The sequence below is a fragment of the Nematolebias whitei genome, chromosome 12 (assembly GCF_014905685.2).
Source record: "Nematolebias whitei isolate Nwh7 chromosome 12, NemWhi1, whole genome shotgun sequence".
Classification (NCBI taxonomy): domain Eukaryota; kingdom Metazoa; phylum Chordata; class Actinopteri; order Cyprinodontiformes; family Rivulidae; genus Nematolebias; species Nematolebias whitei.
Genome location: NC_056509.1, coordinates 39,216,257 through 39,239,446, shown reverse-complemented (window position 1 = coordinate 39,239,446; position 23,190 = coordinate 39,216,257). Strand labels below are relative to the sequence as shown.

Genomic DNA, 23,190 nt, shown 5'->3' with positions numbered 1-23,190 from the left:
CTCGCTCTGCACATGCGCAGATCGTGACGCTCCTACAATTCTTTCCGGGGCAAAAAAAATTAGCGCACCCATGAATGTACGCTAACGGGCCCGAGTAATTCAACATATAAACGCCCAGAAGACAACAGAGAGGGACATTTAAAACGTCCAGCGCAGAAGTTTCTACTTCATCACTCTGTAAGCCCATGACACAGGTGAGTTTTAGCTGACAGAGGAGACGTTTGGAGCCATGACGAGACGGTAGCTGCAAGCTAAACATGTAGCCTCCGCTGCCGCATGTGATTTGAGAACCGGGTTGCTAGCTTGAAAGCTAACATTAAAGTAACTGCGTTTACCAGAGTAAACGCGTTATTTTATGTTGCAACCAAAATTATTTATTTGTAATGAGATTAAATTGTTGTTAAAATACTTCGTTTAGTCTGCAAGTTTGTTATTTTGCTCAATTTAAAAGGCGATCTGTCATCATTGCATCATCCCATGATTCAAAGATAAAAAGAGGAAAATTACTAAAGCGGCAGAATGGACCATCTGCCCAGTGCCCATAATATAAATAATTATCCAGACTCTTATAAATGCATTTGTTTAGGTAAATGTAACGTTCTACTAAATCTTTGAGAGTTTGTGTTAATCTTACTGTTGTAAATGATGAACACCCATGAAGGCGCGTTTAGTTGTGCAGCTTCACTGGTTAAAGCTTCTATAAATTATTATGAATCTGGATATAACACTGGTGGTTGAGTGTGTATCTCAGTTTAATAAGGTTCATTATGAAGCTAGCTTAATGACTGCAGGCATTTTGTGTATTCAGTTTGAGTTCATTGTAAAAATTTCCCGAGGGTTTTGTTGTTTGATCCTAGGACAGTAATCTGCAAGTTTTACAATCCAGTAATCCATCCCAGCTCCTTTTCTCATTAAATAAAACTTGCCCAGTTTAAATTTTGACTACAGTATAACTGGTGTCCAATCCATGTCCTTGATGGTCGCTGTCCTGCATGTTTTAGTTGATTTTCTGCTCCAGCACAATTAATTTATGTAATTAAAAAGTTGAAATACATGTCCTTAAGTTCTGCAGAGGTTTATTAACCTATTTATTTTAACTGAGTGTTTTGAAGTAGGAAAAAGAAAACCTTCTAAAGCATGAAGAATCATGGCCCTTGTGAGAACCAGAATTGGACGCTACTGTTCCAAAGCATCTTTTTTTTAAGTTTACTGGCAGATTTTTATTTAAAGTATTAAACAGTATCTTTTCCTGGTGTTTGTGTCCTCAGAGATGCCGGGGCTCAGTTGTAGGTTTTACCAGCACCGGTTCCCAGAAGTGGAGGACGTTGTGATGGTGAACGTGAGGTCTATCGCCGAGATGGGGGCCTACGTCAGCCTCCTGGAGTACAACAACATCGAGGGCATGATCCTCCTGAGCGAGCTGTCCCGTCGGCGTATCCGCTCCATCAACAAACTCATCCGTATAGGTCGCAACGAGTGCGTCGTCGTCATTCGAGTCGACAAAGAGAAGGGTGAGCACTGACCATTCGAGGTGGATTTGGTTTAGAATATGACTGCGCCATGTGTGAAAATGTATTGATATAGCAAAAAAATCCCAATAAAATGCAAACGTTGCAGATAATATAAATTTGACAATGACGTGCATCCCCACTCCACTCATTCCCTGCAGCAGGAGCATGGAGAGGGTTGTGAGCGATGTAATGAGAACCCTCATGTTCTGACATGAGGGTTTATTGCAACTGATAGGGCTGCATGGTAGAAAAAACTTGTAATATGAGATAGCATTGTTTAATGTAGCAGGCACACTATTGATTGCAATAAACCCACATTTCCTTCTGTTTCACTGTCCTCTAAACCTGCTGTGGACATCAAGACCAAATATAATATTAGCAGAACATAAATGTGTTCTTTAAAATATAATGGTCAATAAGTTAATGCTGTCAGATTGGTCCTTTGCTATGTTTATAATGCACTTACTGATACTACAATGACAATCAATTATCAGTATGTTGTGTTTCTCCAGTCCACACCTGCAGTATAGATCACACTTTGAACCTCTGCACGTTCTTCAAACCACTTTACAAAGTTTTTCAATATCCCGTTCATACAGAGCTTTCTGCATGTATATATATTTTGCAGGGTTTTTTTTAATCTTATACACCTACCGTACTTTTCGCTGTATAAGTCACACCTTTTTGCATAAATTAGCATGCCCTGCGACGCGACTAATTAAAAAAAAATCCAATATTCATAACCCAATTTTTGGCTGAGATCTGATGATTTCATTCATTCTGACATGGAAAATATTAAACACTACAATTTTCAGCCGCTAGAGGGCGCTCGAGTAATATAACAAGCCACCATCTGGAGCAAACGTCAAATCAGCTGCATTTCACCGCCCCCCCCCCAGGCACAATGCAGCTGATTTGACCATTAAAGTGCATTTATCAAGGAAAAGTTCAACTGAGACACACCTTTACTATAATGTCGAGCAAACAAATAATTGTTTTGAAGTGTTAATCTTGTTAAATTCTTGTTGAAGTTCTCCCGTGCACGCTCCTACTACTTGGCAGCCAATCGATTTTTGGCACAACGCCGGCCCACGTTTCCGGGTGGTCGGCTGTAGGGCTGTGCGATATGGCATAAAATTCATATCATGGTATGTATTGTGATGGGTGGCAGTAACGATATATATCACAATATGTTTTTGGTATAAAACTTTCAATAGGAATTTTTTTTTTTTTTTTAAGCATAGTGTCCTTTAGCCATCATTTATTTTGAAAACTGCTACACCACAAAATAATCTCAATGAGGAAAATTCCACTACTAGGTCCATAGAGTTTTTAAATAATAAACAAATCAAGTATTAGGCTTCTTTCTTGTAGTGCAAAATATATCAAATGTATTTTTAGCCATACGTTTTAAACAAAAGAATATGTTGTTAACTCACTTAAGAAATGAACAGCAACAAAGCGGCATGTTACACTGAAACACTTCAACTGTCTAACCCTCTAGTGGGCGTCTCCTTCTGCTTTAAGGAGAGCTGACACAAAATGGCGACCAGTTTCTTCTGTGGCTTTGACCAGAGAGCGTTCTTTTCACAGATCAGAGAGCAGGTTTAACCTTTCTTTTTTTTTTTTGCACAAATGCACTCTCTAAAGCTGACCAATGCACTTTTTTTTTTTTTTTTTGAACTTTTTATTTTCAATAGCGGTTTTATAACAACAGATATACATGTCCACCCTTGTCACATTTCACATTTTGCTTCTTCATATCTTATTTACACAGACCATCCTAGACATTTCACCTCCACCAGGTAAACAAGCCATCTAATTCTGGCACTGCCAGAAATTATCCAGGAACATTTGATGAAGGAAAAAGACTCTCAAAGATGCATCTCCTTCAACTAGATATTTGCCCCATTAAGAAATACCTATTTTCATTAATAACCTCCATAGATCTATAAATCTCAATAACAGCAGTGACAGGGACAACAGTGTACATAATGAAAATACAGACTAAAATAATGAAAATACACAATAATAATACAAAATAAGTTAAAAAAGTACACAATAATAATTAAAAAAAAAAAAATAATAATAATAAATAAATAAAATAAAGAAAGAAATAAAGAAAGAAATAGAGGTGTCAAGGTTACAATATGAATTTTGCTATAGGTTTCCACTTATTTTCAAAGGTCTCCATCTTAAGTTGTAGTCTTGCTGTTGTTTTTTCCATAATGTAAACTTTTCTAATTCTATCTCTCCATTGTGTAATACTAGGCGGCTGAGGTCTTAACCAAGCAGATGTTATACACTTCTTTGCAATCAGAAGCAGGACCCTGATCAAGTATTTACTGTCTTTGTCGATCATATCCGAGTATATTATTCCTAGAATATATACAGATATGTCCAGTTCTAAGTGAATGCCCAAAATACCTCTTATACCTATTTGCACCTTTTTCCAAAACTCAACCACCTTCGGACAATCCCAAAATATATGAGTAAGATCCCCCACCTTTCCACAATTTCTCCAACAAAGCCAAGATGTCTTACCATATTTAGATGTGATGATCGGGGATCTAAAGTAACGCATCTTAACTCTCCAGTCAAATTCCCTCCATGTTGGGCTGTTGGTCAACTTGTGTCCAGAACTAAATGTTTCTTCCCAATGCTCATCTGCTATTATTATATTAGCCTCCAATTCCCACTTCACTTTAATCTCCTTATTATTAACATTGGACTCATCCTGCAGGCTTTTGTATAGTTTTGAGATCAGGCCTTTTTTTGATTCACCTTTTGCTATTGATAGTAAAATTTCTTCAGTCTTGGTCATATCTGTTGAGATTTTTTGCCATTCACTATGATTCTGAAGGTAATGCCTGAGCTGCAGATATCTATAGAAGTCATTTTTTGTAAGTTAAATTCCCGTCGAATTTGTTCAAAAGATTTCATTATTGATCCTTTAAAAAGCTGTGCTATAAATATCAGTCCTTCTTTCGTCCATCTCTCAAACCCTGCATCCATAGTAGCTGGGATAAAATCTGGAATCTTAGCTATTTTTACAATTTTTGATATAGAGTCAGGAAAATTAAATTTCTTTTTTATTCTTGACCAAATATTAATTGTTTCCTTAATCCAATAATTTTTAATCTTGAGATTTTTCAAAACCACCTTTGTTGTAAAGGGCAGTGTTTGTAGAGATAAATTTGGGCAAGCCCTTTGTTCCATATCTACCCATAATGTTTCTTGATCCTTTGCTAACCATAGGGCTATGACTCTCAATTGAGCAGCCCAGTAATAATTCTTTAGAGCCGGTAAACCTAACCCTCCATCACTCTTTGAGGACTGAAGCATTTTGAGTTTAATTCTTGCCTTTTTATTTTGCCATACAAACCTTAATATTCTTTGGTCCATCTCTTTAAAAAAGGAATTTGGAATGGAAACTGGGAGTGACTGGAATACAAACAGTAGTCTTGGTAAGATATTCATTCTGATTGTTTCTACCCTTCCCCCGACGGTCAGTGGTAGAATCTCCCATCTTTCTAGGTCTTTTATAATTTCCTTCTTCAGCTTCTCATAATTTGCTTTGAATAGCTGTGAAATTTGAGGTGTGATAATTATACCTAAATATCTAAATCCATTATTGGTCCATTTGAACTTTACTTTCTCTTTTAGTTGTGTTGGGCATTCACCTGATAACATCATTGCGACCGATTTACTTTCGTTAGTCGTATATCCAGAAATATTTCCGTACTCTTTAAGGCCTTCTAGTAATGCTGGTATTGATCGGAGTGGATCTGTTAAGAGTACTAATAGATCATCAGCAAACAATGATATTTTATGTTCCACCCCTCCTTCATCTCTTATTCCTTGGATTTGTTTATTCTGTCTTATTGCTTCTGCCAACGGTTCAATATTAACCGCAAATAGCAGTGGACTTAAACAGTCCCCCTGTCTAACTCCTCTCTTGAGATCAAAAAATTCTGAGCAGTATCCATTGATTCGAACTCGAGATTTTGGATTTCTATAAATTACTTTCACCCATTCAACAAATTGCTGTGAAAAACCAAATCCTAGTAGTGTCTGATATAAAAAATTTAATTTTACCCTGTCAAAAGCCTTTTGGGCATCCAAACTAATCAAGAGAGAAGGTTGTGATTTTAATTGTGCATATGACATTACATTTAGTGTTCTTCTAATGTTGTTTGCTCCCTGCCTGCCAGGAATAAATCCCGTTTGGTCTGGATTAATCAATTTAGCTATATATTTTTGCATTCTACCTGCCATTATACTTGTTAGTATTTTTAAGTCGTTACATAATAAGCTCACGGGTCTATAGCCTTCACACATAGTTGGGTCTTTACCCTCTTTACAAATTACAGATACAATGGCTTCAGACCATGTTCTAGGGGGGTCTCCCACCGTTAGTGCATAGTTGAAGACCTTACATAACACTGGCGTTAATTCTTCTCTAAATGTCTTGTAAAACTCCCCTGGCAGTCCATCTGTCCCCGGTGATTTGTTGTTTTTGAGAGTTTTAATCACATTCAGAATTTCCTGTGAAGTTATAGGTCGGGTCATTTCCAGAGACTCTTCTTCTGATAAAGTTGGGAGATTAATTCTTTTAAGAAAAGAGGATGTTTCGTCTTGCTGAGTATCTCTGTCCAAATCATCATATAGTTTTTTATAGTAGTCTGCAAACGCTTCAGCTATTTCTTTGGGTTGTGTTTTAGTTTGCATAGTTGAGGGATGTTTTATTTTGGAGACGTGTCTATTTACTTGGGCTTTCCTAAGTTGAAATGCCAGTAGACGACTCGCCCTATTGCCCATTTCATAATATCTTTGATTTGTAAAGCGCAGAGAGCCTTCTGCCTTGACAGTTAGTATCTCCTCTAATTTATCTCTTGCCTTTTTAAGCTCACCCATTGCGTTCCTATCTCCTAGTTTGTGTTCCCTTTCCAATTCTTTGATCTTATTTTCCAACTCCTTTTGTTCTTTCATTCTGGCTTTTTTCATTCTGGATGATATTTCTATTATTTTCCCTCTTATCACAGCTTTTCCTGCTTCCCATAATGTTGTTGGTGAAACTTCCCCATTGTCATTTATTTCAAAGTATTCCTTAAGTGACTCCTTGATTTCTTTGATAATATTCTGATTAGAAATGATTGATACATTCATTCTCCAATACCTGAAGCAAGGTTCCTTATTTATGCTTAAAGTTAACAGAACAGGTGCATGGTCACTTATAGTTATATTTTCTATGTTACAATTCAATACCTTATGTATATGTTGCTGAGATATATATAAATAGTCTATTCGAGAGTAGCTTTTGTGTGGATTTGAGTAAAATGTGTAGTCTCTTTTCTTGGGGTTGGTGTTCCTCCAAACATCAATAAATCCAAGCTCTTTAGTGATATTATTTAGCCTTTTAGATTTTGTTGTCTGTGATCCATAATCAGAAGGGTATCTATCTAACACCTTATTTTGAACCGTATTAAAGTCACCCCCCATCACCATCAGTCCTTTTGCATCACTAGTTATTATTTTGGCTATTTGGTTCAAGAAAGTGTCTTTCTCTTCGTTTGGGAAATATACATTTATTACTGAAATTGTCATATCTCCTATTCTTCCTACAATCATTACATATCTTCCTTCTTTATCCTTTATCTCTTTTTCAACTTCAAACAAAATCCCTTTTTTGATTAAAATTGCTACACCCCTCCTTTTTCCAAATGAAGCACAAAATGCCTGACTTACCCACTCCCTCTTTAATTTTTTGTGTTCGTTCTCCGTTAGGTGTGTCTCCTGTAATAAAGCTATTGAGCATTGTAAATTTTTTAATTGAGTCAAAATCTTCTTTCGTTTAATGGGATGGTTCAGACCATGAACATTGTAAGATACTATATTTAGCCCGTTCATATTACTACCATGTCTGGAGCTGCGCTGTACCTGACACCTCTTTGAAAAGAAAAATATACTACACAGGACATAACCTCAACTGAAAAGGAAAAAGAAAAAGAGACTATAAACACATTAATTGGAACCCCAAAACAATGCCTGGAACATGAACAAAAGTCTTCCAAGAATCCCAGCATCAGAGAGCTGTGGCCTCCTCTCTGATGGATGTGCACTATGTGCATTAACAACTTCTTAATAGTTGTCTAAAGCCCTAAAGACTAAAACTCCTAAATACTACTCTCTACTGAACACGATTTTCTTCTATTATAGCAAGTTATTACACAACTAGCGTTTTTGTTTTTTTTTTTTTTTTAACAAGGTGAATATCACACTCTTTTTGACCATATTTTTGCAGTTTATGACAATTAATCTCTCTATAGAGATATGCCCGTATGCATACATACATATATTATCCGTTGTTTCGAAGTCGCTGCAGATGACGTCATCACTCCAGGAGGGCCCTCAGGTCTGCCTCTGTGATTTCGGGTTGTCTTAGTTTACCCCCATGTCTGGTCCCCTTCGCCGTCTGCGCCATCACGTGGTGAATTCTCTCTAGTTTGTCCTCCTTCACCTGGATGCCCATCTCCTTCAGCATAGGCGCCGCTTCTTCCACTGTGCTGAATATCTTGGTTCCCGCGTCCAGAAACACTTTGAGTTGGGCCGGATAGGGGGACTGCGCCTTCACGTTCCTCTCCTTCAGCTGCTTGATGACTTCCCTGACCTGCTTCCTCTTCTTTTGGACCTCCGTTGTGTAGTCTTGGTTGAAATAAACAGTCTGTCCTTCACAGCAAATCTTCTGTTTCCATGCCTCTTTTATCACCTGTTCCTTCACCCTATAATCCAGAAAACGTACGATGATAGCTCTCGGGGGCGCCTTGCTGTCCTTTGGTTTGTTCACCAATGAGCGGTGTGCTCTTTCAATACCTAAATCCATTCCGTCTGTGATTTGGATCTGGGATTTAATAAATTGCGCTATGAAGCTCATGGTGTCGTTTTTCTCTGCACCCTCGGGAATGCCATGAATTCTTATATTGTTGCGCCTCATCCTCGACTCCAGGTCGTTGCATTTCTCCGATAGTTTGGTCGTTTCCCGGAGCAGAAATGTCGCCGCCCGCTCCATCCGCGTTGTTTTATCTTCATTATTTCCCAATCTTTCCTCCATGTGAGCTACCTTCTGCTCCAGGGATGTTGTCCTGACCATGAGCTCCCCAATACTCGCTTCGAGTCTAGCCAGCGCTCTCTTGTTATCTCCTACCGCTTCCGCGTGTTCTTTCCGCAGCGCCCGCAGCTCGAGAAGCATGGCCGAGTCCTGGTCCTCATTCGGCAGCTCCACGAGTTCCGCTTCATGGCTCTGTGCTTTCGCTGCTCCGGTACTCTTTTCTTTTGCGCCTTTCTCTTCAGTATTCTTTCCTTTTTTAACCATATTTTCCATGGGTGTTCGTTATCACTTTAAGAGCGGGTTTTCTTTATGTTCTACTGTTTTTACCTTATTTTAACGCTAGTTTTAGTCGTGTTCTTCAGAGCAGCCTTTTTTCCTGCCTTTTACAACATGGCGCCACCGGAAGTCCCCGCCACGACCAATGCACTTTTGATGAGAAAAAAACAAAAACTTTTAACAAAACAAAGCTTTTTGCGCATGCGTCCGAATACGAGTACGGCAAGCCGGCCGTAGTTAGCTTGTAGCTTCGCTTCTTGGCTCTCAAAGAAAGGACTTTAATTCCACTTACTCACAGTTTTCAACTCGGTAAAAGTAACGATTAAATCTGACAACTCTGATTTTACATCCGACAAAGCATTACTGCGGTTAGCCGGTACATCGCACATTCCTAGTCAGCTGTGACGCACAATAAATGACATGTACGGCGGAAAGTACGGTTTAAGTTTGTGTGTGCAGTGGAGGGCTCGGTGCACTTTGTGTACGTGCTGCAGTGGCTCGGGATCAAATCCTCGACCCTCCAGTTCAAAGCCACCCCCTAATTTTCCACAATATTGTCATAGTCGCATGTTTTCCTAAAACTGTGCCGCCCTAGTTTAAAAATAAACGTACTTGTATTAGAGTTGCACAAACGGCAGAATGTTTGTGAATAATTTGATTCTGCCAGTGTTGAGGAGCAGGAAACGTTTGTAACTGAACATTTGCAGATGGAATTAATGACCCATAAAGATTCAGAGGAAGAAAATTGGTTTTTTGCTTCTTTGCATAAAAGCAGCTTGGATATTTTATTGTTTTGTGCAACTTGTGTTGCCATTTCACAGCAATTAATAATCTTTCTGTGCAGATAATTAAACAGTATTGTCAGAACAAGTTGACTTGAACTGATATACCGTTTTTTTATCTTTGTTGAAAAAGTACAAAACAATACAACAAAATGCAGTATACAGTAATGAAATAACAGATGCCAGGGGTTTGCAAACATTGAGACAATAATTTACAATAACATGTTACATAAATATATTGAAAGAGCGCACATAAGGTTCAAGTTTTAATGGCCTTCGTGTTGGTGGATTATTTAATAGTTTTGATGTATTGTTTGACCTCGTTTTCAAAAATGGAGATAAGAGGTTTTTGATTAGTGTAATGACATTTATGAATATGCCATGGGTAGGTATATAATAAGATTAATAATATAGAACTGTTTTTCTTTAGCTGTTGGGTAGTCAGTGAAGCCAAACAAAACATGTTCAAAGCAAAGTGAGAGATCTGGTTCTTTAAAAGTAGAAATCAAAATACAAATATTTGTTCCACAATTGAGTCGAGAAGGAGCAAGACCAAAATAAATAAGACATCTTCTGGGTTTTCATCACAAAAAGAACAAATTATATTTATATCCTTGTTAAAAAATAGATTTTGGATGGGTTAAATCTGTGAATAATTTTGAATGATATTTCTGAACTGATAAACCTCAACTCTCAAAGTGCAAGTTGTTAGTTATCTGACCAAAGGTCTATTTCTTTCTATTCCTAAGTACCACAATGTGCTTCGGCTCATTTTGGGGTGTTTTTCAGCAACTATTTAATCAGACCATCTATAAATCTATTTCTGCTTATCTCTGCATTCTCATTTTTCCTTCAGGATACATTGATTTATCGAAAAGAAGAGTTTCACCAGAGGAGGCCATCAAGTGCGAAGACAAATTCACTAAATCTAAAACTGTAAGTCACGTTGTGTAATTGTTTCATACGGCAACTATAAACTTTTTTCTTATGATTCTAATCATTTTCCAGCCAACAAATGATAAATCTGTTAATTCTTGATCATTTAAGCCTTTGACCCTTACATGAATATTCACTGAGCTGATGGGTGCGTTCAGGTGTACAGCATCCTGCGACACGTGGCAGAGGTGCTGGATTACAGTAAAGACGAGCAGCTCGAGAGCTTGTATCAGCGCACCGCCTGGGTCTTTGATGAGAAGTACAAGAGACCGGGATACGGAGCTTATGACGTCTTCAAACAGGCCGTGTCGTAAGTCCCACCGAGAGTCGCACCAAGACCTGGACACCTCAAAAGTTCTTACTGGATGTTGTATTTTTGCAGAGATCCCGCCATTCTGGACGGGCTGGATTTAACAGAGGAGGAGAGGAATGTGCTGATTGATAACATCAACAGGCGGCTCACTCCGCAGGCCGTCAAAATCCGAGCAGGTTGGATATTTATTTGGGGCTTTGATCGTTAGATTTATTTTTTCAGTTGAACCCTGTGAGGTAAAGCTACAGCTGTTATAGATTTTTCTTTTCCCTGCAGACATTGAAGTGGCATGTTATGGATATGAGGGTATTGATGCAGTGAAGGAAGCCCTGAGGGCCGGTCTTGGCTGCTCCACAGAAGCCATGCCCATCAAGGTAACCTGCTCTTGCACCTAAATGCTGATTGATGTTTGACTTCTACTTTAGAGATGAGCGAGGAATATGAACGGCCACGCTAATGTTATTTTCGTCGTGCAGATCAATCTGATCGCTCCTCCTCGATACGTGATGACGACGACCACTCTGGAGCGGACAGAGGGCCTGTCTATCCTCAACCAGGCCATGGCTGCTATCAAGGAGAAGATAGAGGAGAAGAGGGGTGTCTTTAACATCCAGATGGAGGTGAGTAACAAATCATCTATAAAAACGAGTTCCTCCTTCTGCACCTCTGCTCTGTAATCTACTTTAAATGAGAAAAGGCTTGAACTCAGTTTTGTGAAGAAAATGGTTGATTTTTAAGCTAGCACTATTTTTCCAACCAGTTAGACCAGTGGTTCCCAACCTATTTTCCTCAAAGACCCCCCTTCTTACTTCCTAGTCAATCTGACCCCCCCCCCCCTCAATCCCCCTCTCCCAAAAGATTCATTCAGATTAATCTCTTTATCAAAGTGACAAAAGAAAAAAGTAAATATTATAATTAATATAAGTAATAGTAGTTAAATATAGAATAAATAATAAAAGAATAGTTACAAACTTTTATTTGTAAAAGGTATAAACTGGTAGTTGTACAACAGAAATAACAAGAACACTGTTGAGAATTACTCACATAACTTTAAAAACTAACAGAGTACTCTTAAAAAATAAAAATAGTTTTGTCAAGATATCGTCCTGATCCTATCTTGCAGCTGATTTTTGCCATTTTATCTATTCCGTCCTTCACACTGTTGTTAGAGTGTGAGTTTTCACTTTATTCGCTGCATGAACTCTGTCACACATCAACTCTACAGTTTTCAGGCGGGTCGGTCTCAGATTATTCTCCAATGTTGTGCAGATTTTTAGCCATAGAGATTAAAAGTGAACACTCAAAAGATGCTTCTGTGTCTCTGTGCAAATCACTACCTGCTCTTGCAAAGGCTTCTCTGATGTCGGCAGCTTTTTGAGAACTGCTTCTGACAGTATTCCTGACTTTCACCAATAGTAATATTAACAATGTCTGGTCCAAACTAGGAAAAAATGTGCTTATGTTGTATATTTAATAGAACGTGAGCTTAAGAGCAACGATAACCTCCTCAGGCAGCCACACGCACAGTGCTGATGTCATAACAAAGCGCTCTTAAAGTGACGGTACAGATTTTAGTTTTTAACATGACATGGAAAACAACCAATGAGGTTAGTTTATTCACAGGAGCTGCTCATTTATGTACTTGTTTAAAATTATTTTATTTTGACAGGTTGCCAAGCTTCCTGCCGCTGTATAATTTTCCTTTGACACACCTGGGCACTCGTATAGCTGCTGTCCAACACACTTTTGTACAGTTTGATATTAATTTGTGGACACCTGTGGTCATTTAGGTACAAAATTGTTATTTTTAAATTTAGTATGTGCGGCTCAGTCAGTTGCTTTTATATAGATTCTTCCTTTCGAGTTCTTTGACAATTTATTTATAGAGAACTTAATATTGTATTTGACTTCAGAATGTGCTAAAAATAAAACTGTTTTGTGCCACACAGCCCAAGGTGGTGACGGACACAGATGAGACGGAGCTTGCCCGGCAGCTGGAGAGGTTGGAAAGGGAGAACGCTGAGGTGGACGGAGACGACGACGCTGAGGAGATGGAGGCCAAAACAGAAGACTAGAGTTGGTCCTCGCTGGGGGGAGGGGAACAAATGTCAAAGCAGCTTTTGTGGACAGACCTGGGAACAGTCACTATTCAACTTTAACGTTGCAAACATTAAATGGCATTTCTTACTCGATTGGCAAACAGGTGTCTAACATGGACAGAAAGATGGTTACACATGTCAAACAGCAGTATGGTTTCCATTTTAAATGAACGGGAACCATTTACAGGCAGCGCCTTCACTTACCTCTGGTGTAAGAGTCCGTATCCACAGCCTTCAGTGGTGACTTTATCTGGTAATTATCTTCCAGTTTAAGGGTGTTTTACCAGCAAGACCTGCTTCTTGTTCAGCTCCAGTGAAATGAATAAAAGTTTAGAAATTTTTATCTCCACTTGTCGTTCATTTGCTTGAACTACATCTGAGGTGCACAAAATTCAACAAAATCAGGACGATGATTGAATTTTTTTTTTAAAAAAAGGTTTAATCAAATGTTCAAGAATACCAAAAAAAAAAAAATACAATGGAGGTTTTCACAAGTTCAAATAACTGTTCCTGTTCTGAGTTGTTCTTCCCATAGTGGTCAGGATGTGACCTGACAAGCGAGTCAAGTACTGTAGAGGTTTTGTATCGAGGTGTTTTTGTGAAAACGAACTTTAAATCAGGAATGTGATGAGGGAAGAAGTTTAGAAATAAGCTCCAGCTGCTTCAAACCATAATAAATACCCCATGGAAAAAAGCTTTACGTCCACATTCATGACTGCAAGTCCAAATCTTGGATTAAGATTTTGAAAACTCACATAAAATAATGTACAGGTCCAACAAGCCGCTGCAGTGAAAGTGTGACCACTTTCAAAATTCTCATTTCATCCAAATGTCACAGCGCCTGTGCCCGAGCCCGAGTGTGTTGAAGGAACAAAAAACATCTGGTGAGAATGAGCAGAACCTGCAGTTAGTCTGTCTGGGGTGACGATTTCACTACACTACTGTACACAATGGGGGTGTCCTCTTCAGTCAATGGTTATACTTATTTCACCAGTCCGATTTTCTTTGCTTCGGTTTCATAAATAAGTAACCGCCACATCTTCACTATGAAGACCTCAGCTTCTTCATCAAGAACCTGAACAGAAGCAAAGAACGTAGAAGAAAAGTCAATATCTGCTGAGACCAGTCTACACTCAGACAACAGCTAAAGGCAAATAAAGCACCTCGAGTTCAACTACGAGCTCTGAACGTTACAAAGCAAAGTCGTTCTGTCACAATAACAAATTTTGATGGGCGATTAATTGTCTTGGAAATTGTGATAAACGATAATACTGTTTGAAATTTGACAATAATTAGTAATTGTCAAATTTAAGAAAAAACAATTTATTGAGTGTAGTACCTTTTTTCGATCACTGGATGGCAGTATAAGACTGATCCGAAGGATGGATAGTGAGGGAGCAAGCACCATGTCTAAGAAAAATGGGAGGGAGGTCCTATGATGTGACATGGGCTGTCTTTCATTCCTTTATTCAGTTCTAAAAATGGCGGACGCTCTGTGTGGTTTGAGCTCTTTAGCATAGCATCTTTCACACAAAGCTTTTAATAAATAAATAAAAAAATCTGTAAACAAGTTCTCAGCTTTTTGCAGAAAAAAAAACGCTTTTTACACGAAGGCACTAAAGGTGTAACAAAACACCGATTTAAATTGATCTATCAATTAAATGATTCAATTATATTGTGGCAAAACTAAAACACTGATTCATAGCGTCATCTTTAAAATACGCTTTTATTTTGAAATTCCCAAGGCACATCTGTGTCACCATTTCCGTGTTTGGCTGCGCTCTGCGGCGCCTCAGCAACATGGCAGACGAGGCAGAAAACACAGATAATGAAATTCACTCTCCTGCTGGATTTAAATCAACACTAGAAATATTTTGGATTCCAACAGAAGGACGGCTCCACAGACAAAACTCATGTCGTGTGCAACAGGTGTCAGTGTGAGTTCAAATACTCAGGAAACAACAAATTTGTCCGTTCACCTGAAGAAGAAACACGACATTGATAGCCATGTTATGTAAGCTCAATGTCTATTTTTGTTTCTTTATAACTGAAAGGTAATCAGGACACTTTTAAGTGAAATGGTTTAAAAATGCACTTAAACAAGAGAAATGTGAGACGATACTGAACAGGTCATTTATTTTTTCATTAAGAAAACTTTTGTTATTATTATTTAAATGCCTGGTGCCTGTAATAACAGAAATAAAATGGTAAAATCATATTTGAATTGTTTTTGTAAATTAAATAAGCATTTGATATGGCAATATATCGACCGCAGACTTGTGAATCGAATAGAATCAAAATTTTATCGTGACAGACTTTGTGATATCGAGAAAAATCGTATTGTCATACAAATAAATCAATATAATATCGATCGTGGTAAAGCTGGTGATTTACACCCCGAGAAGGCACGGGTTTAAACTGTGAATTTTGGAGCTTCGACAAGACGGAGGTTTTTCCCGTCAGCCCGTTAGCTTAGCTTCTCAGCTTAGCTGCTTTTAATGATCCAAAAACGCGATTTTGGACGGTTCAAAAGGATTTTAAAGAGAAAGGGAGGGTCAGTGAAGAGCACCGGAGTTGAGCCTTTTGTCATCCAGTGTCTTCTGTAGAAAGGGACATGAAGAAACGATAAAGCCGATAAATGAAAATGAGGTCGATAGTTTTCATTCATCGTGTGATTACCGGTAATTGATTTATCGTTTATCGCGACAGGCTTAGCCATTCTGTCGGTTTTGATTGTGTTTTGAAATGGCAGCTTCTGTAAAGCCTATTTTAATTTGTACTTTAATCTGAATCACTATAACATGACAAGCACTACTCACCATAGCAACATCATCCAAGATGCTCTGCGGCATGCTGTGAGCCATCACCTGAGGACAGAAAAAACACCTTCCTTCAAATCTGAACAAAATACCATCTTTAATAGCTGCAGTATGATTAGTACCTTCGAGCACACAAAGTCCACTAATGTTGCTTCTTCCTCGCCGATGTATTCTATGATTTTTTTATTGATCCAGGGCCGAACTCGTCGTTCCATTAATGTCTACAAAACAAGATACCGGAGTTTGTTGAGCAAATACACAAACGAAACTGCAAAGTCAGAACTAAGTTTTCTTACTTTGAGCTATAAAGTATTTTAACAACACAAAGCTAATATTCTAAACTCAGCTTTATAGTTACAATCTCCTCTAAAACAGGGATTACGTGTGCAGATATGTAATGAAAGAGCCTCCTCACCGTGTCTACCATAGACCAGTCCAGGGGGTAGGAGAACAGCTCAGGTTTTGCCGTGGGAATCTTTTCTATCAGGCTCTTGATGTGTTTGTGCTTCTCCTCAGTGTTGCCTCCCTTTACGTTGGCGAGCCCGGCACCGTCCACACCGAGGCTCTTTTCGTCATCATAATCCAGGGGCACCAGCTTCCGTTTGCGTGGCTGCTCGTCAGCCTCTTCATCATCAAACTTGTCGAAGACGCTGTCCACTGGCAGCTTCTTTCTCTTGCCTGCGTTTGGTTGGCTGGGGCTTCCTGTAGCAGCTGAGGAGGACAAACATCGTCAACTTCTCGTGTCCTTGTTGCAACACTTGTTTGTGCAAGCTGCAGCAATAAAGTTAAATAAAGTTCTAGAATTGCTCCGTTCGGGGGTGGCTGCATGTTGGAGCAGCTCTGTTTCAATCATTCTGAGATTTTGCTTTTGGAAACTTTTAATTCCTCTTTTTCTGAATGTAAATCATATTTTTTGTGATGATTGTTTCCTCTGGTATCAGATGCTGTGCAGCTGGGAGGATTTTTACTGAAACTTTTTTAGTTTTGGATATTTGTTATGATGCGTAACCATAACAACAAGGTGGTTTTTACAAACGGGAGCAGCTGATCAAAAGCTCAAATAATTTCTCAGCTACAGCCCCAATTCTCAAGTGAGTTGAAAAGGAGGTGCCGTAGATGCATTCCCGTCTCCTTGCCGGCTGTGCTCGAGTGCCTGACCACTGAGCTCCTGGAGCTGGCAGGAAACGCAGCTCGTGACAGCAGGACAGGATTGTCCCCCGGCGCCTGCAGGACGAGGAGCTCGGCAGGCTGCTGGGAGGAGTGGCCTCCACTCGGGTTCTTGAGATGGCTCTGGGAGTTCTGCCCAGCATTCGGGCGGTCCTGCTGCCTGGACGAACCGAGAGGCCAGCCTAGTCTGGGGTGGAAGGATGTGCTGCCAGTTTCTTTGGATCCTCTGTGGGACAGACCTTTACAAGAGATCCTTCCTCCCTACAGCCATCAGCATCTATAACATCTCTTAATGAAACTAAGATAACAAGCAGCTACAACATTTAATTTCCCTTTGAGATTAATAATTATTTTTTAATTGAATTGAAAACAATAATTAGACAAAATATCTAATTTATTAGCCACCTTAAAACGCAATGCCCATTTTAAACTAATAATGGATAACTGAAGTATATTTTCTCTTGTGCGACTATCCTGTGAACATAAAGTACTTTTAATGGCTGTTTTGTAGCCATCTGCATCCGATTCAACAGAAGAGTAGCTTTTCCAAGCTCGTACAAACACATTATAACTCACTCCCTATTAAGTTTGTGTGTACTGAAAGTAAACAAAATTAAAAACAAGACTTAGTTGGTTTATTTTTCATTGTTTACTTTGGTCTGTTGTCATGAAATGGCACCTCTGAATGCCGTGGGGTGACCGATCACAAGACACCGGGGCTCTGTGCTGCTGGTGAACTGACAAGTCCCTGGTGGGTTGGCTCATGTGAGAGGGCATCAAGGGTCAGAGGGTCCACCTCTAGGGCTCATTACGCTGCATTAGATTATAGCTCTGAATAAACAATATAGTGATTAAAGGAGGATTTTAAAATACCTAAATAAATAACGTGATAAAACTTCAAAATATCTACCAGTATGTTAATTTCTGGTCGTATCGTCCAGTCCTGATCGCACCATTCGTGTTTCAAACATACATATAACTGATTCACAAGTTTCTTAAAATGAACAAATGGATTTCTCTAAATAAACCTAAACATCATTTTATACACATTCAACAAGATGTTTAAAAGGAAATACCTCTTTTAATAGAGAAACCTGTATTTTGGTGGGTAACATTCTTTCTAGAAGTGGCTTCCGAGTTTGTCACTGCTTCATTTGAAGAAATCACTAGAATGAGTACATTTCTATTTTAAATTGGTGTTGAATTATACTATTTAGACTCATTCATGTTTAAAGCACTGCCACTTACAAGGTACGCACTTTTATTGTCGTAACACAGCTAGAGTAAATCCAGAAGATTGAACTTGTCAAGACGCTTGCTGTTCGGTACGTACAGGTTTTGGCAGCTGGTTTGAAAAAGATTAGGTGACTTTTTTTTCTTGTTTATAGTTTTTTTTTTTTAATATTCCACTTCAAGTGATCTTCTTTTAAATTGATGGATTAAGTCCTGACAGTTCTAATCTACAACACAAGGCGTTTGCTTAATAATCGCCTATTAATTTGATTTATTTCCAGTAGACTTATCTTGAAGAAAAGCGAGGGGGCTTAAACTCACCCAGTTTAAGGCTGAGGCCGATCTTCGGCCGGTGTTCTTCCTGCGGCAGAGCGTCCGGGGGCGAGTTCTCGTGAGGGATGATGATCCCGCACGGCGACTCTTCTCCTCCGGGAGTGTTGGGAGACACGTTGCCGCTCGCTGATGACACTGAGGGTGCAGCTGTAATGGGCCGCATTGTGGGCTTCAACTGTGGTTTTTCATTGGGGTATTCTTCTTCTTCATTGTCAAAATCCTGCTCCTCGCCCTCCTCCATCTCTTCGTCTGAGTGGCTGGGCCGCGAGCGGGGCTCTACCTCTACATGCTCCTGCCTACGATCCCGGTGGTCTCTCGAACTCCTGTGGCGATCATGTTGCTCCTCGGGTTCAGGCTCTTGGATGACGGGGGGCTGTCTCAGACGCTCCTCCTCTTCCTCCTCCATCTGTGAGAATAACAAGCAGATAAACAGAAAGTGTCACCCAGTAACTGCATATAACAAAAAAAGGTCATCAGACATTGAAAACTAAATATGTTTTGATGTGCAGAGATGCAGAGAGGCTCAGATGATGAAATGACCTTCACAAAATCAGGCAGCATGCTCACTCACTACACCCAGACACACACGCACACATTTTGACAGACAAGCATACCCTGCGCAGCTCTGCGTCTGGGTCTGGATGTCCCTCGTCTAACAGCCTCCGTCTGATCTCCTCCAGCTCCTCCTTCTCTCTCTTCCTGTCACGCTCGTCTGCCTCCATCTCCTTCTCTCTGTCTCTGAGACGCTTCTGCAGCGCACTGCCCCTAGAGGTCACAGAGGAAACTTCAACCCTCAACATTTAACTGTTTTCATTCAGTGACATCAGTCCGTCACACAAAACATTCATGTCGATGCCTCAATTTTCAACATTTGTTACAATTTAAACAGATTTAATCAATCTGTGCAACACCACACAGATATCAGATACAAAACATTTTCACATAAAAACGGTGCATTTAATTTAGAATATTGTAACCCCTATAAAAACAGAGGTGTGGCTTTCCTTGTTGTAATACTGACCTGTAATACTTGGGGTCATCTCTGTCATCGTCATAGTCTTCAAGAAACTCTTTCAACCGTTTGCCTTCTTTTACCTGAAGAACCGTTAAAATATATTTATGTCGATTTTTTTTTTTTTTTTTTTACACAATAAACCAAATTTATTTATTAGTTCTGAAAATAAAACGTGACAAAATTGATATATTACATAAACAACACAAATAAATTCAAATATATTAAAATTTTGAACCAAAGTGCTTTTTAATGGGCTTATAAATATTAATATATTCTTCTTTTCAAATAATAAAAATGAATGAGCAGTTATTTTCTCACCATTTCTCGTCTGCGCTCATCTTCTCTTTCGGCCTCCTTGGCATAATCCCTGGACTTCTTCCTCTCCCTCAGCTCCCAGTTTTTCAATCGCTTCAACAAAAACAATAGTGTCCCCTTATTTTGAAGGTCTAATTTAGTTTGACTCAACATTTTGCTCTAAACTTGAAGCATTCTGGAGTTTGCATCACATAGCACATCTCGCATCTTTGGAGACATGATTATCGACTGCACCTTTAATTTCTTGGGGGGGGTTACCTCTTGGTATGCCGCTTCCTTATCTCTGAGTTTTCTTTCCAGCTTCCTGCGTTCGTAAGCCTCCTCTTCATCCTCTTGATCCCGTTTTTTTTCTCTCTCTCTGTCACGACTCACCTCTCTATAAAAAAACAAAATTAGGGGAACATCAAACTTTAAACTCTTTTTAAATATAAAATATACAAACTCGCTCAAATAATACAGGAACAGATCCTTGTATATTTGTCCTGAACAATACAGTGTAAATGTTACACTAAAGCAGTTTTACACATGAAAGACTAAAAGACAAACATGGCTTCAAGTTGAAATGTTCAGCTTTAAGCACATTAATAAACCATCAGTGACAACTTGACTTAACATGGCAGCCAAGCTTTATCAAGCTTTATTAATCTTTTTTTTTTTAAAACTTCTAGAATAGGAATGGTCACCTTTATGGAAATGTAACCATACTTTGTCAAAAAACAACAAATTAAAGGATTTAATTAGTTCATAAATGTAATTCATGAAAGTTTTTTTAACTTCACCTCGATCGGCTGCGGTCAGCGCTCCTGTCCAGGCTCCTGTCTCTGTCCCAGTCTCGCTCCCTCTCTCTCTCTCTTTCTCTGGTCTTGCGATCGCGGTCCTTGTCTCTTTCTCGCTCCCTTTCCCTCTCTCGCTCTCTCTCCCGCTCTCGCTCCTTCTCCCTCTCGCGGTCCCGCCGTTCCCTTTCCCGTTCTCGCTCCTTTTCACGCTCCCTCCTTTCCCGCTCAAAATCCTGCCGCTCCTTCTCCCGCTTATCCTTCTCCTCCTCCAGTTTCTGCGGAGCAAAACACAGACAGGTTCAGCTGATGCCACGCAACATCCGGCGGGTGGTTGCAGTAAGCTTATAAATACGCACAGATCGAGTAGTTTCCAGATTTTGAGGGGTTTCACAGAAGAACATGTCCTATTTTGATAAGTGAAAAGCTGAAAGACTGACTGGGAACGACACGTGACAAAAAGAAGTCTCACAGAGGGGCTTCGTTGTTCAACACGGTGAACTTTGTTGCTTCAAACTTGCTAAATAAAACTACATTTAACAAGAACATAACTGGAAACCACTCAAATGGTTGGAAAGATCTGTGGAACGTTCAGTTTTTGGCATTTTTTACAAGAAAAGCGCAGCAAAAAGAGAGTTTTCTCTTCTAAAAATTCCTTCTTTCAGAACAAGAAAAACAGAAAACAGGCATCAGTTTTTTGTTGAACTAGTTGTTTGTGACTTACAGGTGTTGAACTATGGACTCAGCCCTTCGCTGCCCCTACAAGCCTTTTAAGTTAGGCCTGGGAGGAAAGCAGGTCACACGGTATACAAGGAAAAAATGTTATGGGGTTTTCTTTTCTTGCTGAAGCATCATCATCAACAAAATATTTCATTTCAATTGGTAACATGGCATTTGCTGTGGTTATTAAATCAAGTAATAAACATTGTGCAAATATGTTACATTTCTGCATAGATAAATAAAATTGTAGAAGCAGTCTTACCCGTGCAGAAGTCTTCAGCTGCTCTTCTTGACTTGTATTGTTACACACACACACACACAGCACAACTGACTTATTACAGGCATTACACACAAGGCTTCACGGTTTTATGCAAGATTAGACATTATGCTTGTGTCTTTAATGTCTCTTACATCTGTGGTGTTACACAGTAACATGGCATTTGTTTTATCTAGTTAGGACCCTAAAGCCATCACAAAACACATGGTAGTCCTCAGCAACAAAAAAAGACTGATAGAAAGCCTTGGGTGTAACAAAACAAAAGAAAACAAGACACAACAGAGATGTGAACAATGACCTAAATGCTAACATGGTTCTAGTAGGGTTCAACTGCTTATTTTAGGATCTGAATCGGTTTGCTTGTTTGGCTTCATGCCAGGTGGTCCACATTTCATCCAGCTAGATGAGTTTTTATTATAATCAGCAACTCTTCCAGTGGTTTCTGAAATATTTTCTGGAGTGTGATTTTGGGGGTTGGTTATCTTATTTTGAAGTCAAGTGTTTTCTGTAGATACACACTAAATAGGCAAGAAATGGTCATCCATAAATAAAATTAATCCCGGGGGACTTTCACAAAGCAATTCCAAGCCAGAACAAGATGCCCTCTGGCCTGGTGATACTTGTGAACAGACCAAGATGGCGTGGGCGCGTTAAGCCAACCCATTCTGATGTGCCTTTGTGCTGTGATGTGAGGTAGGAACAGAGCTGAAACGGTCAACCTGTGAAAAGGTAAACAAGCTTTCTGGATCACCTGATGACATCTGGTCTGAGCGACCACTCAGTCGCAGGATTAAACAACAGGTTTATAACAGAGAGAAGATCAATGATGATGCCAGTTTTGCTCCACGCCTCTTGGTTCTGCAATGTTCACGTAATTTCTGAAAGCTCCATTTATGAACAATCAGAGGCATTATAAACACAGACTGGTCTTTACGGCCATTTTGTGAACTGCTAACTGAGCCTCGTTTCTTGTTTTGGTTTGTTTTTGCATGCGTTCCAGCTTTTTACTCAACACTAAAGTTGTACACAAATCATTCAAAATTAAAATAATTTCTAAATTAAACATCCCAATTTTTTAATATCATAATAATAATTTAAAAAAATTCAATTTAAAATTAGCTTTGACACCAAAATTGTGAAAAATGTACTGCTTTCTTCACCAACGACAAAACAACTCAAAAATGGAAAACAACACAAACTGGGTTGACCAATGCGTAACTCTTAGCATGTTTCAACAACTAAGCTAGCCCATGTTTTCCCCCCCGTTACATTTTCTATCGTGCACCTTTTTACTTACCTCTATAAAAACTACAGTACTAGACACTGGTAAACAAACATCTCACGCCATGCATGAAAGTAACGTGTAAAACAATTTCCCTCTTTTTATTTAACTGTCAAATGTCTTCTGGTAATTTGGTTTTAATTTTTTGGAACAAAATTATTAACCTTTTTTAATTCATATACACAAATATATATATATATATATATATATATATATATATATATATATATA

At 39.1% G+C, this 23,190-nt stretch overlaps 2 protein-coding genes across 2 annotated transcripts in view; one reads left to right on the top strand and one right to left on the bottom strand.

Annotated features, from left to right (window-relative positions):
* The first annotated feature begins 37 nt into the window (after positions 1-37).
* Positions 38-13,368, top strand: eif2s1b (eukaryotic translation initiation factor 2, subunit 1 alpha b). Its single transcript, XM_037685904.1, has 8 exons — positions 38-194; positions 1,269-1,511; positions 10,534-10,613; positions 10,772-10,923; positions 10,996-11,102; positions 11,203-11,300; positions 11,403-11,546; positions 12,876-13,368. Exons 2-8 carry the CDS (start codon positions 1,271-1,273, stop codon positions 12,999-13,001), a joined length of 948 nt encoding a protein of 315 aa, XP_037541832.1. The 5' UTR covers positions 38-194; positions 1,269-1,270; the 3' UTR covers positions 13,002-13,368.
* A 143-nt stretch (positions 13,369-13,511) lies between these two features.
* rbm25b (RNA binding motif protein 25b) overlaps positions 13,512-23,190 on the bottom strand; it is a 15,350-nt gene continuing 5,671 nt past the window's right edge. Inside the window, exons 8-17 of the mRNA XM_037685903.1 lie at positions 20,687-20,958; positions 20,166-20,283; positions 19,911-20,000; positions 19,599-19,672; positions 19,192-19,342; positions 18,566-18,983; positions 16,260-16,555; positions 15,967-16,065; positions 15,845-15,892; positions 13,512-14,100 (exon numbers count right to left, since the gene is read on the bottom strand). Coding sequence (XP_037541831.1) covers positions 14,008-14,100; positions 15,845-15,892; positions 15,967-16,065; positions 16,260-16,555; positions 18,566-18,983; positions 19,192-19,342; positions 19,599-19,672; positions 19,911-20,000; positions 20,166-20,283; positions 20,687-20,958 — 1,659 coding nt within the window. The 3' untranslated portion in view covers positions 13,512-14,007. The remainder of the gene's footprint in view (positions 14,101-15,844; positions 15,893-15,966; positions 16,066-16,259; positions 16,556-18,565; positions 18,984-19,191; positions 19,343-19,598; positions 19,673-19,910; positions 20,001-20,165; positions 20,284-20,686; positions 20,959-23,190) is intronic.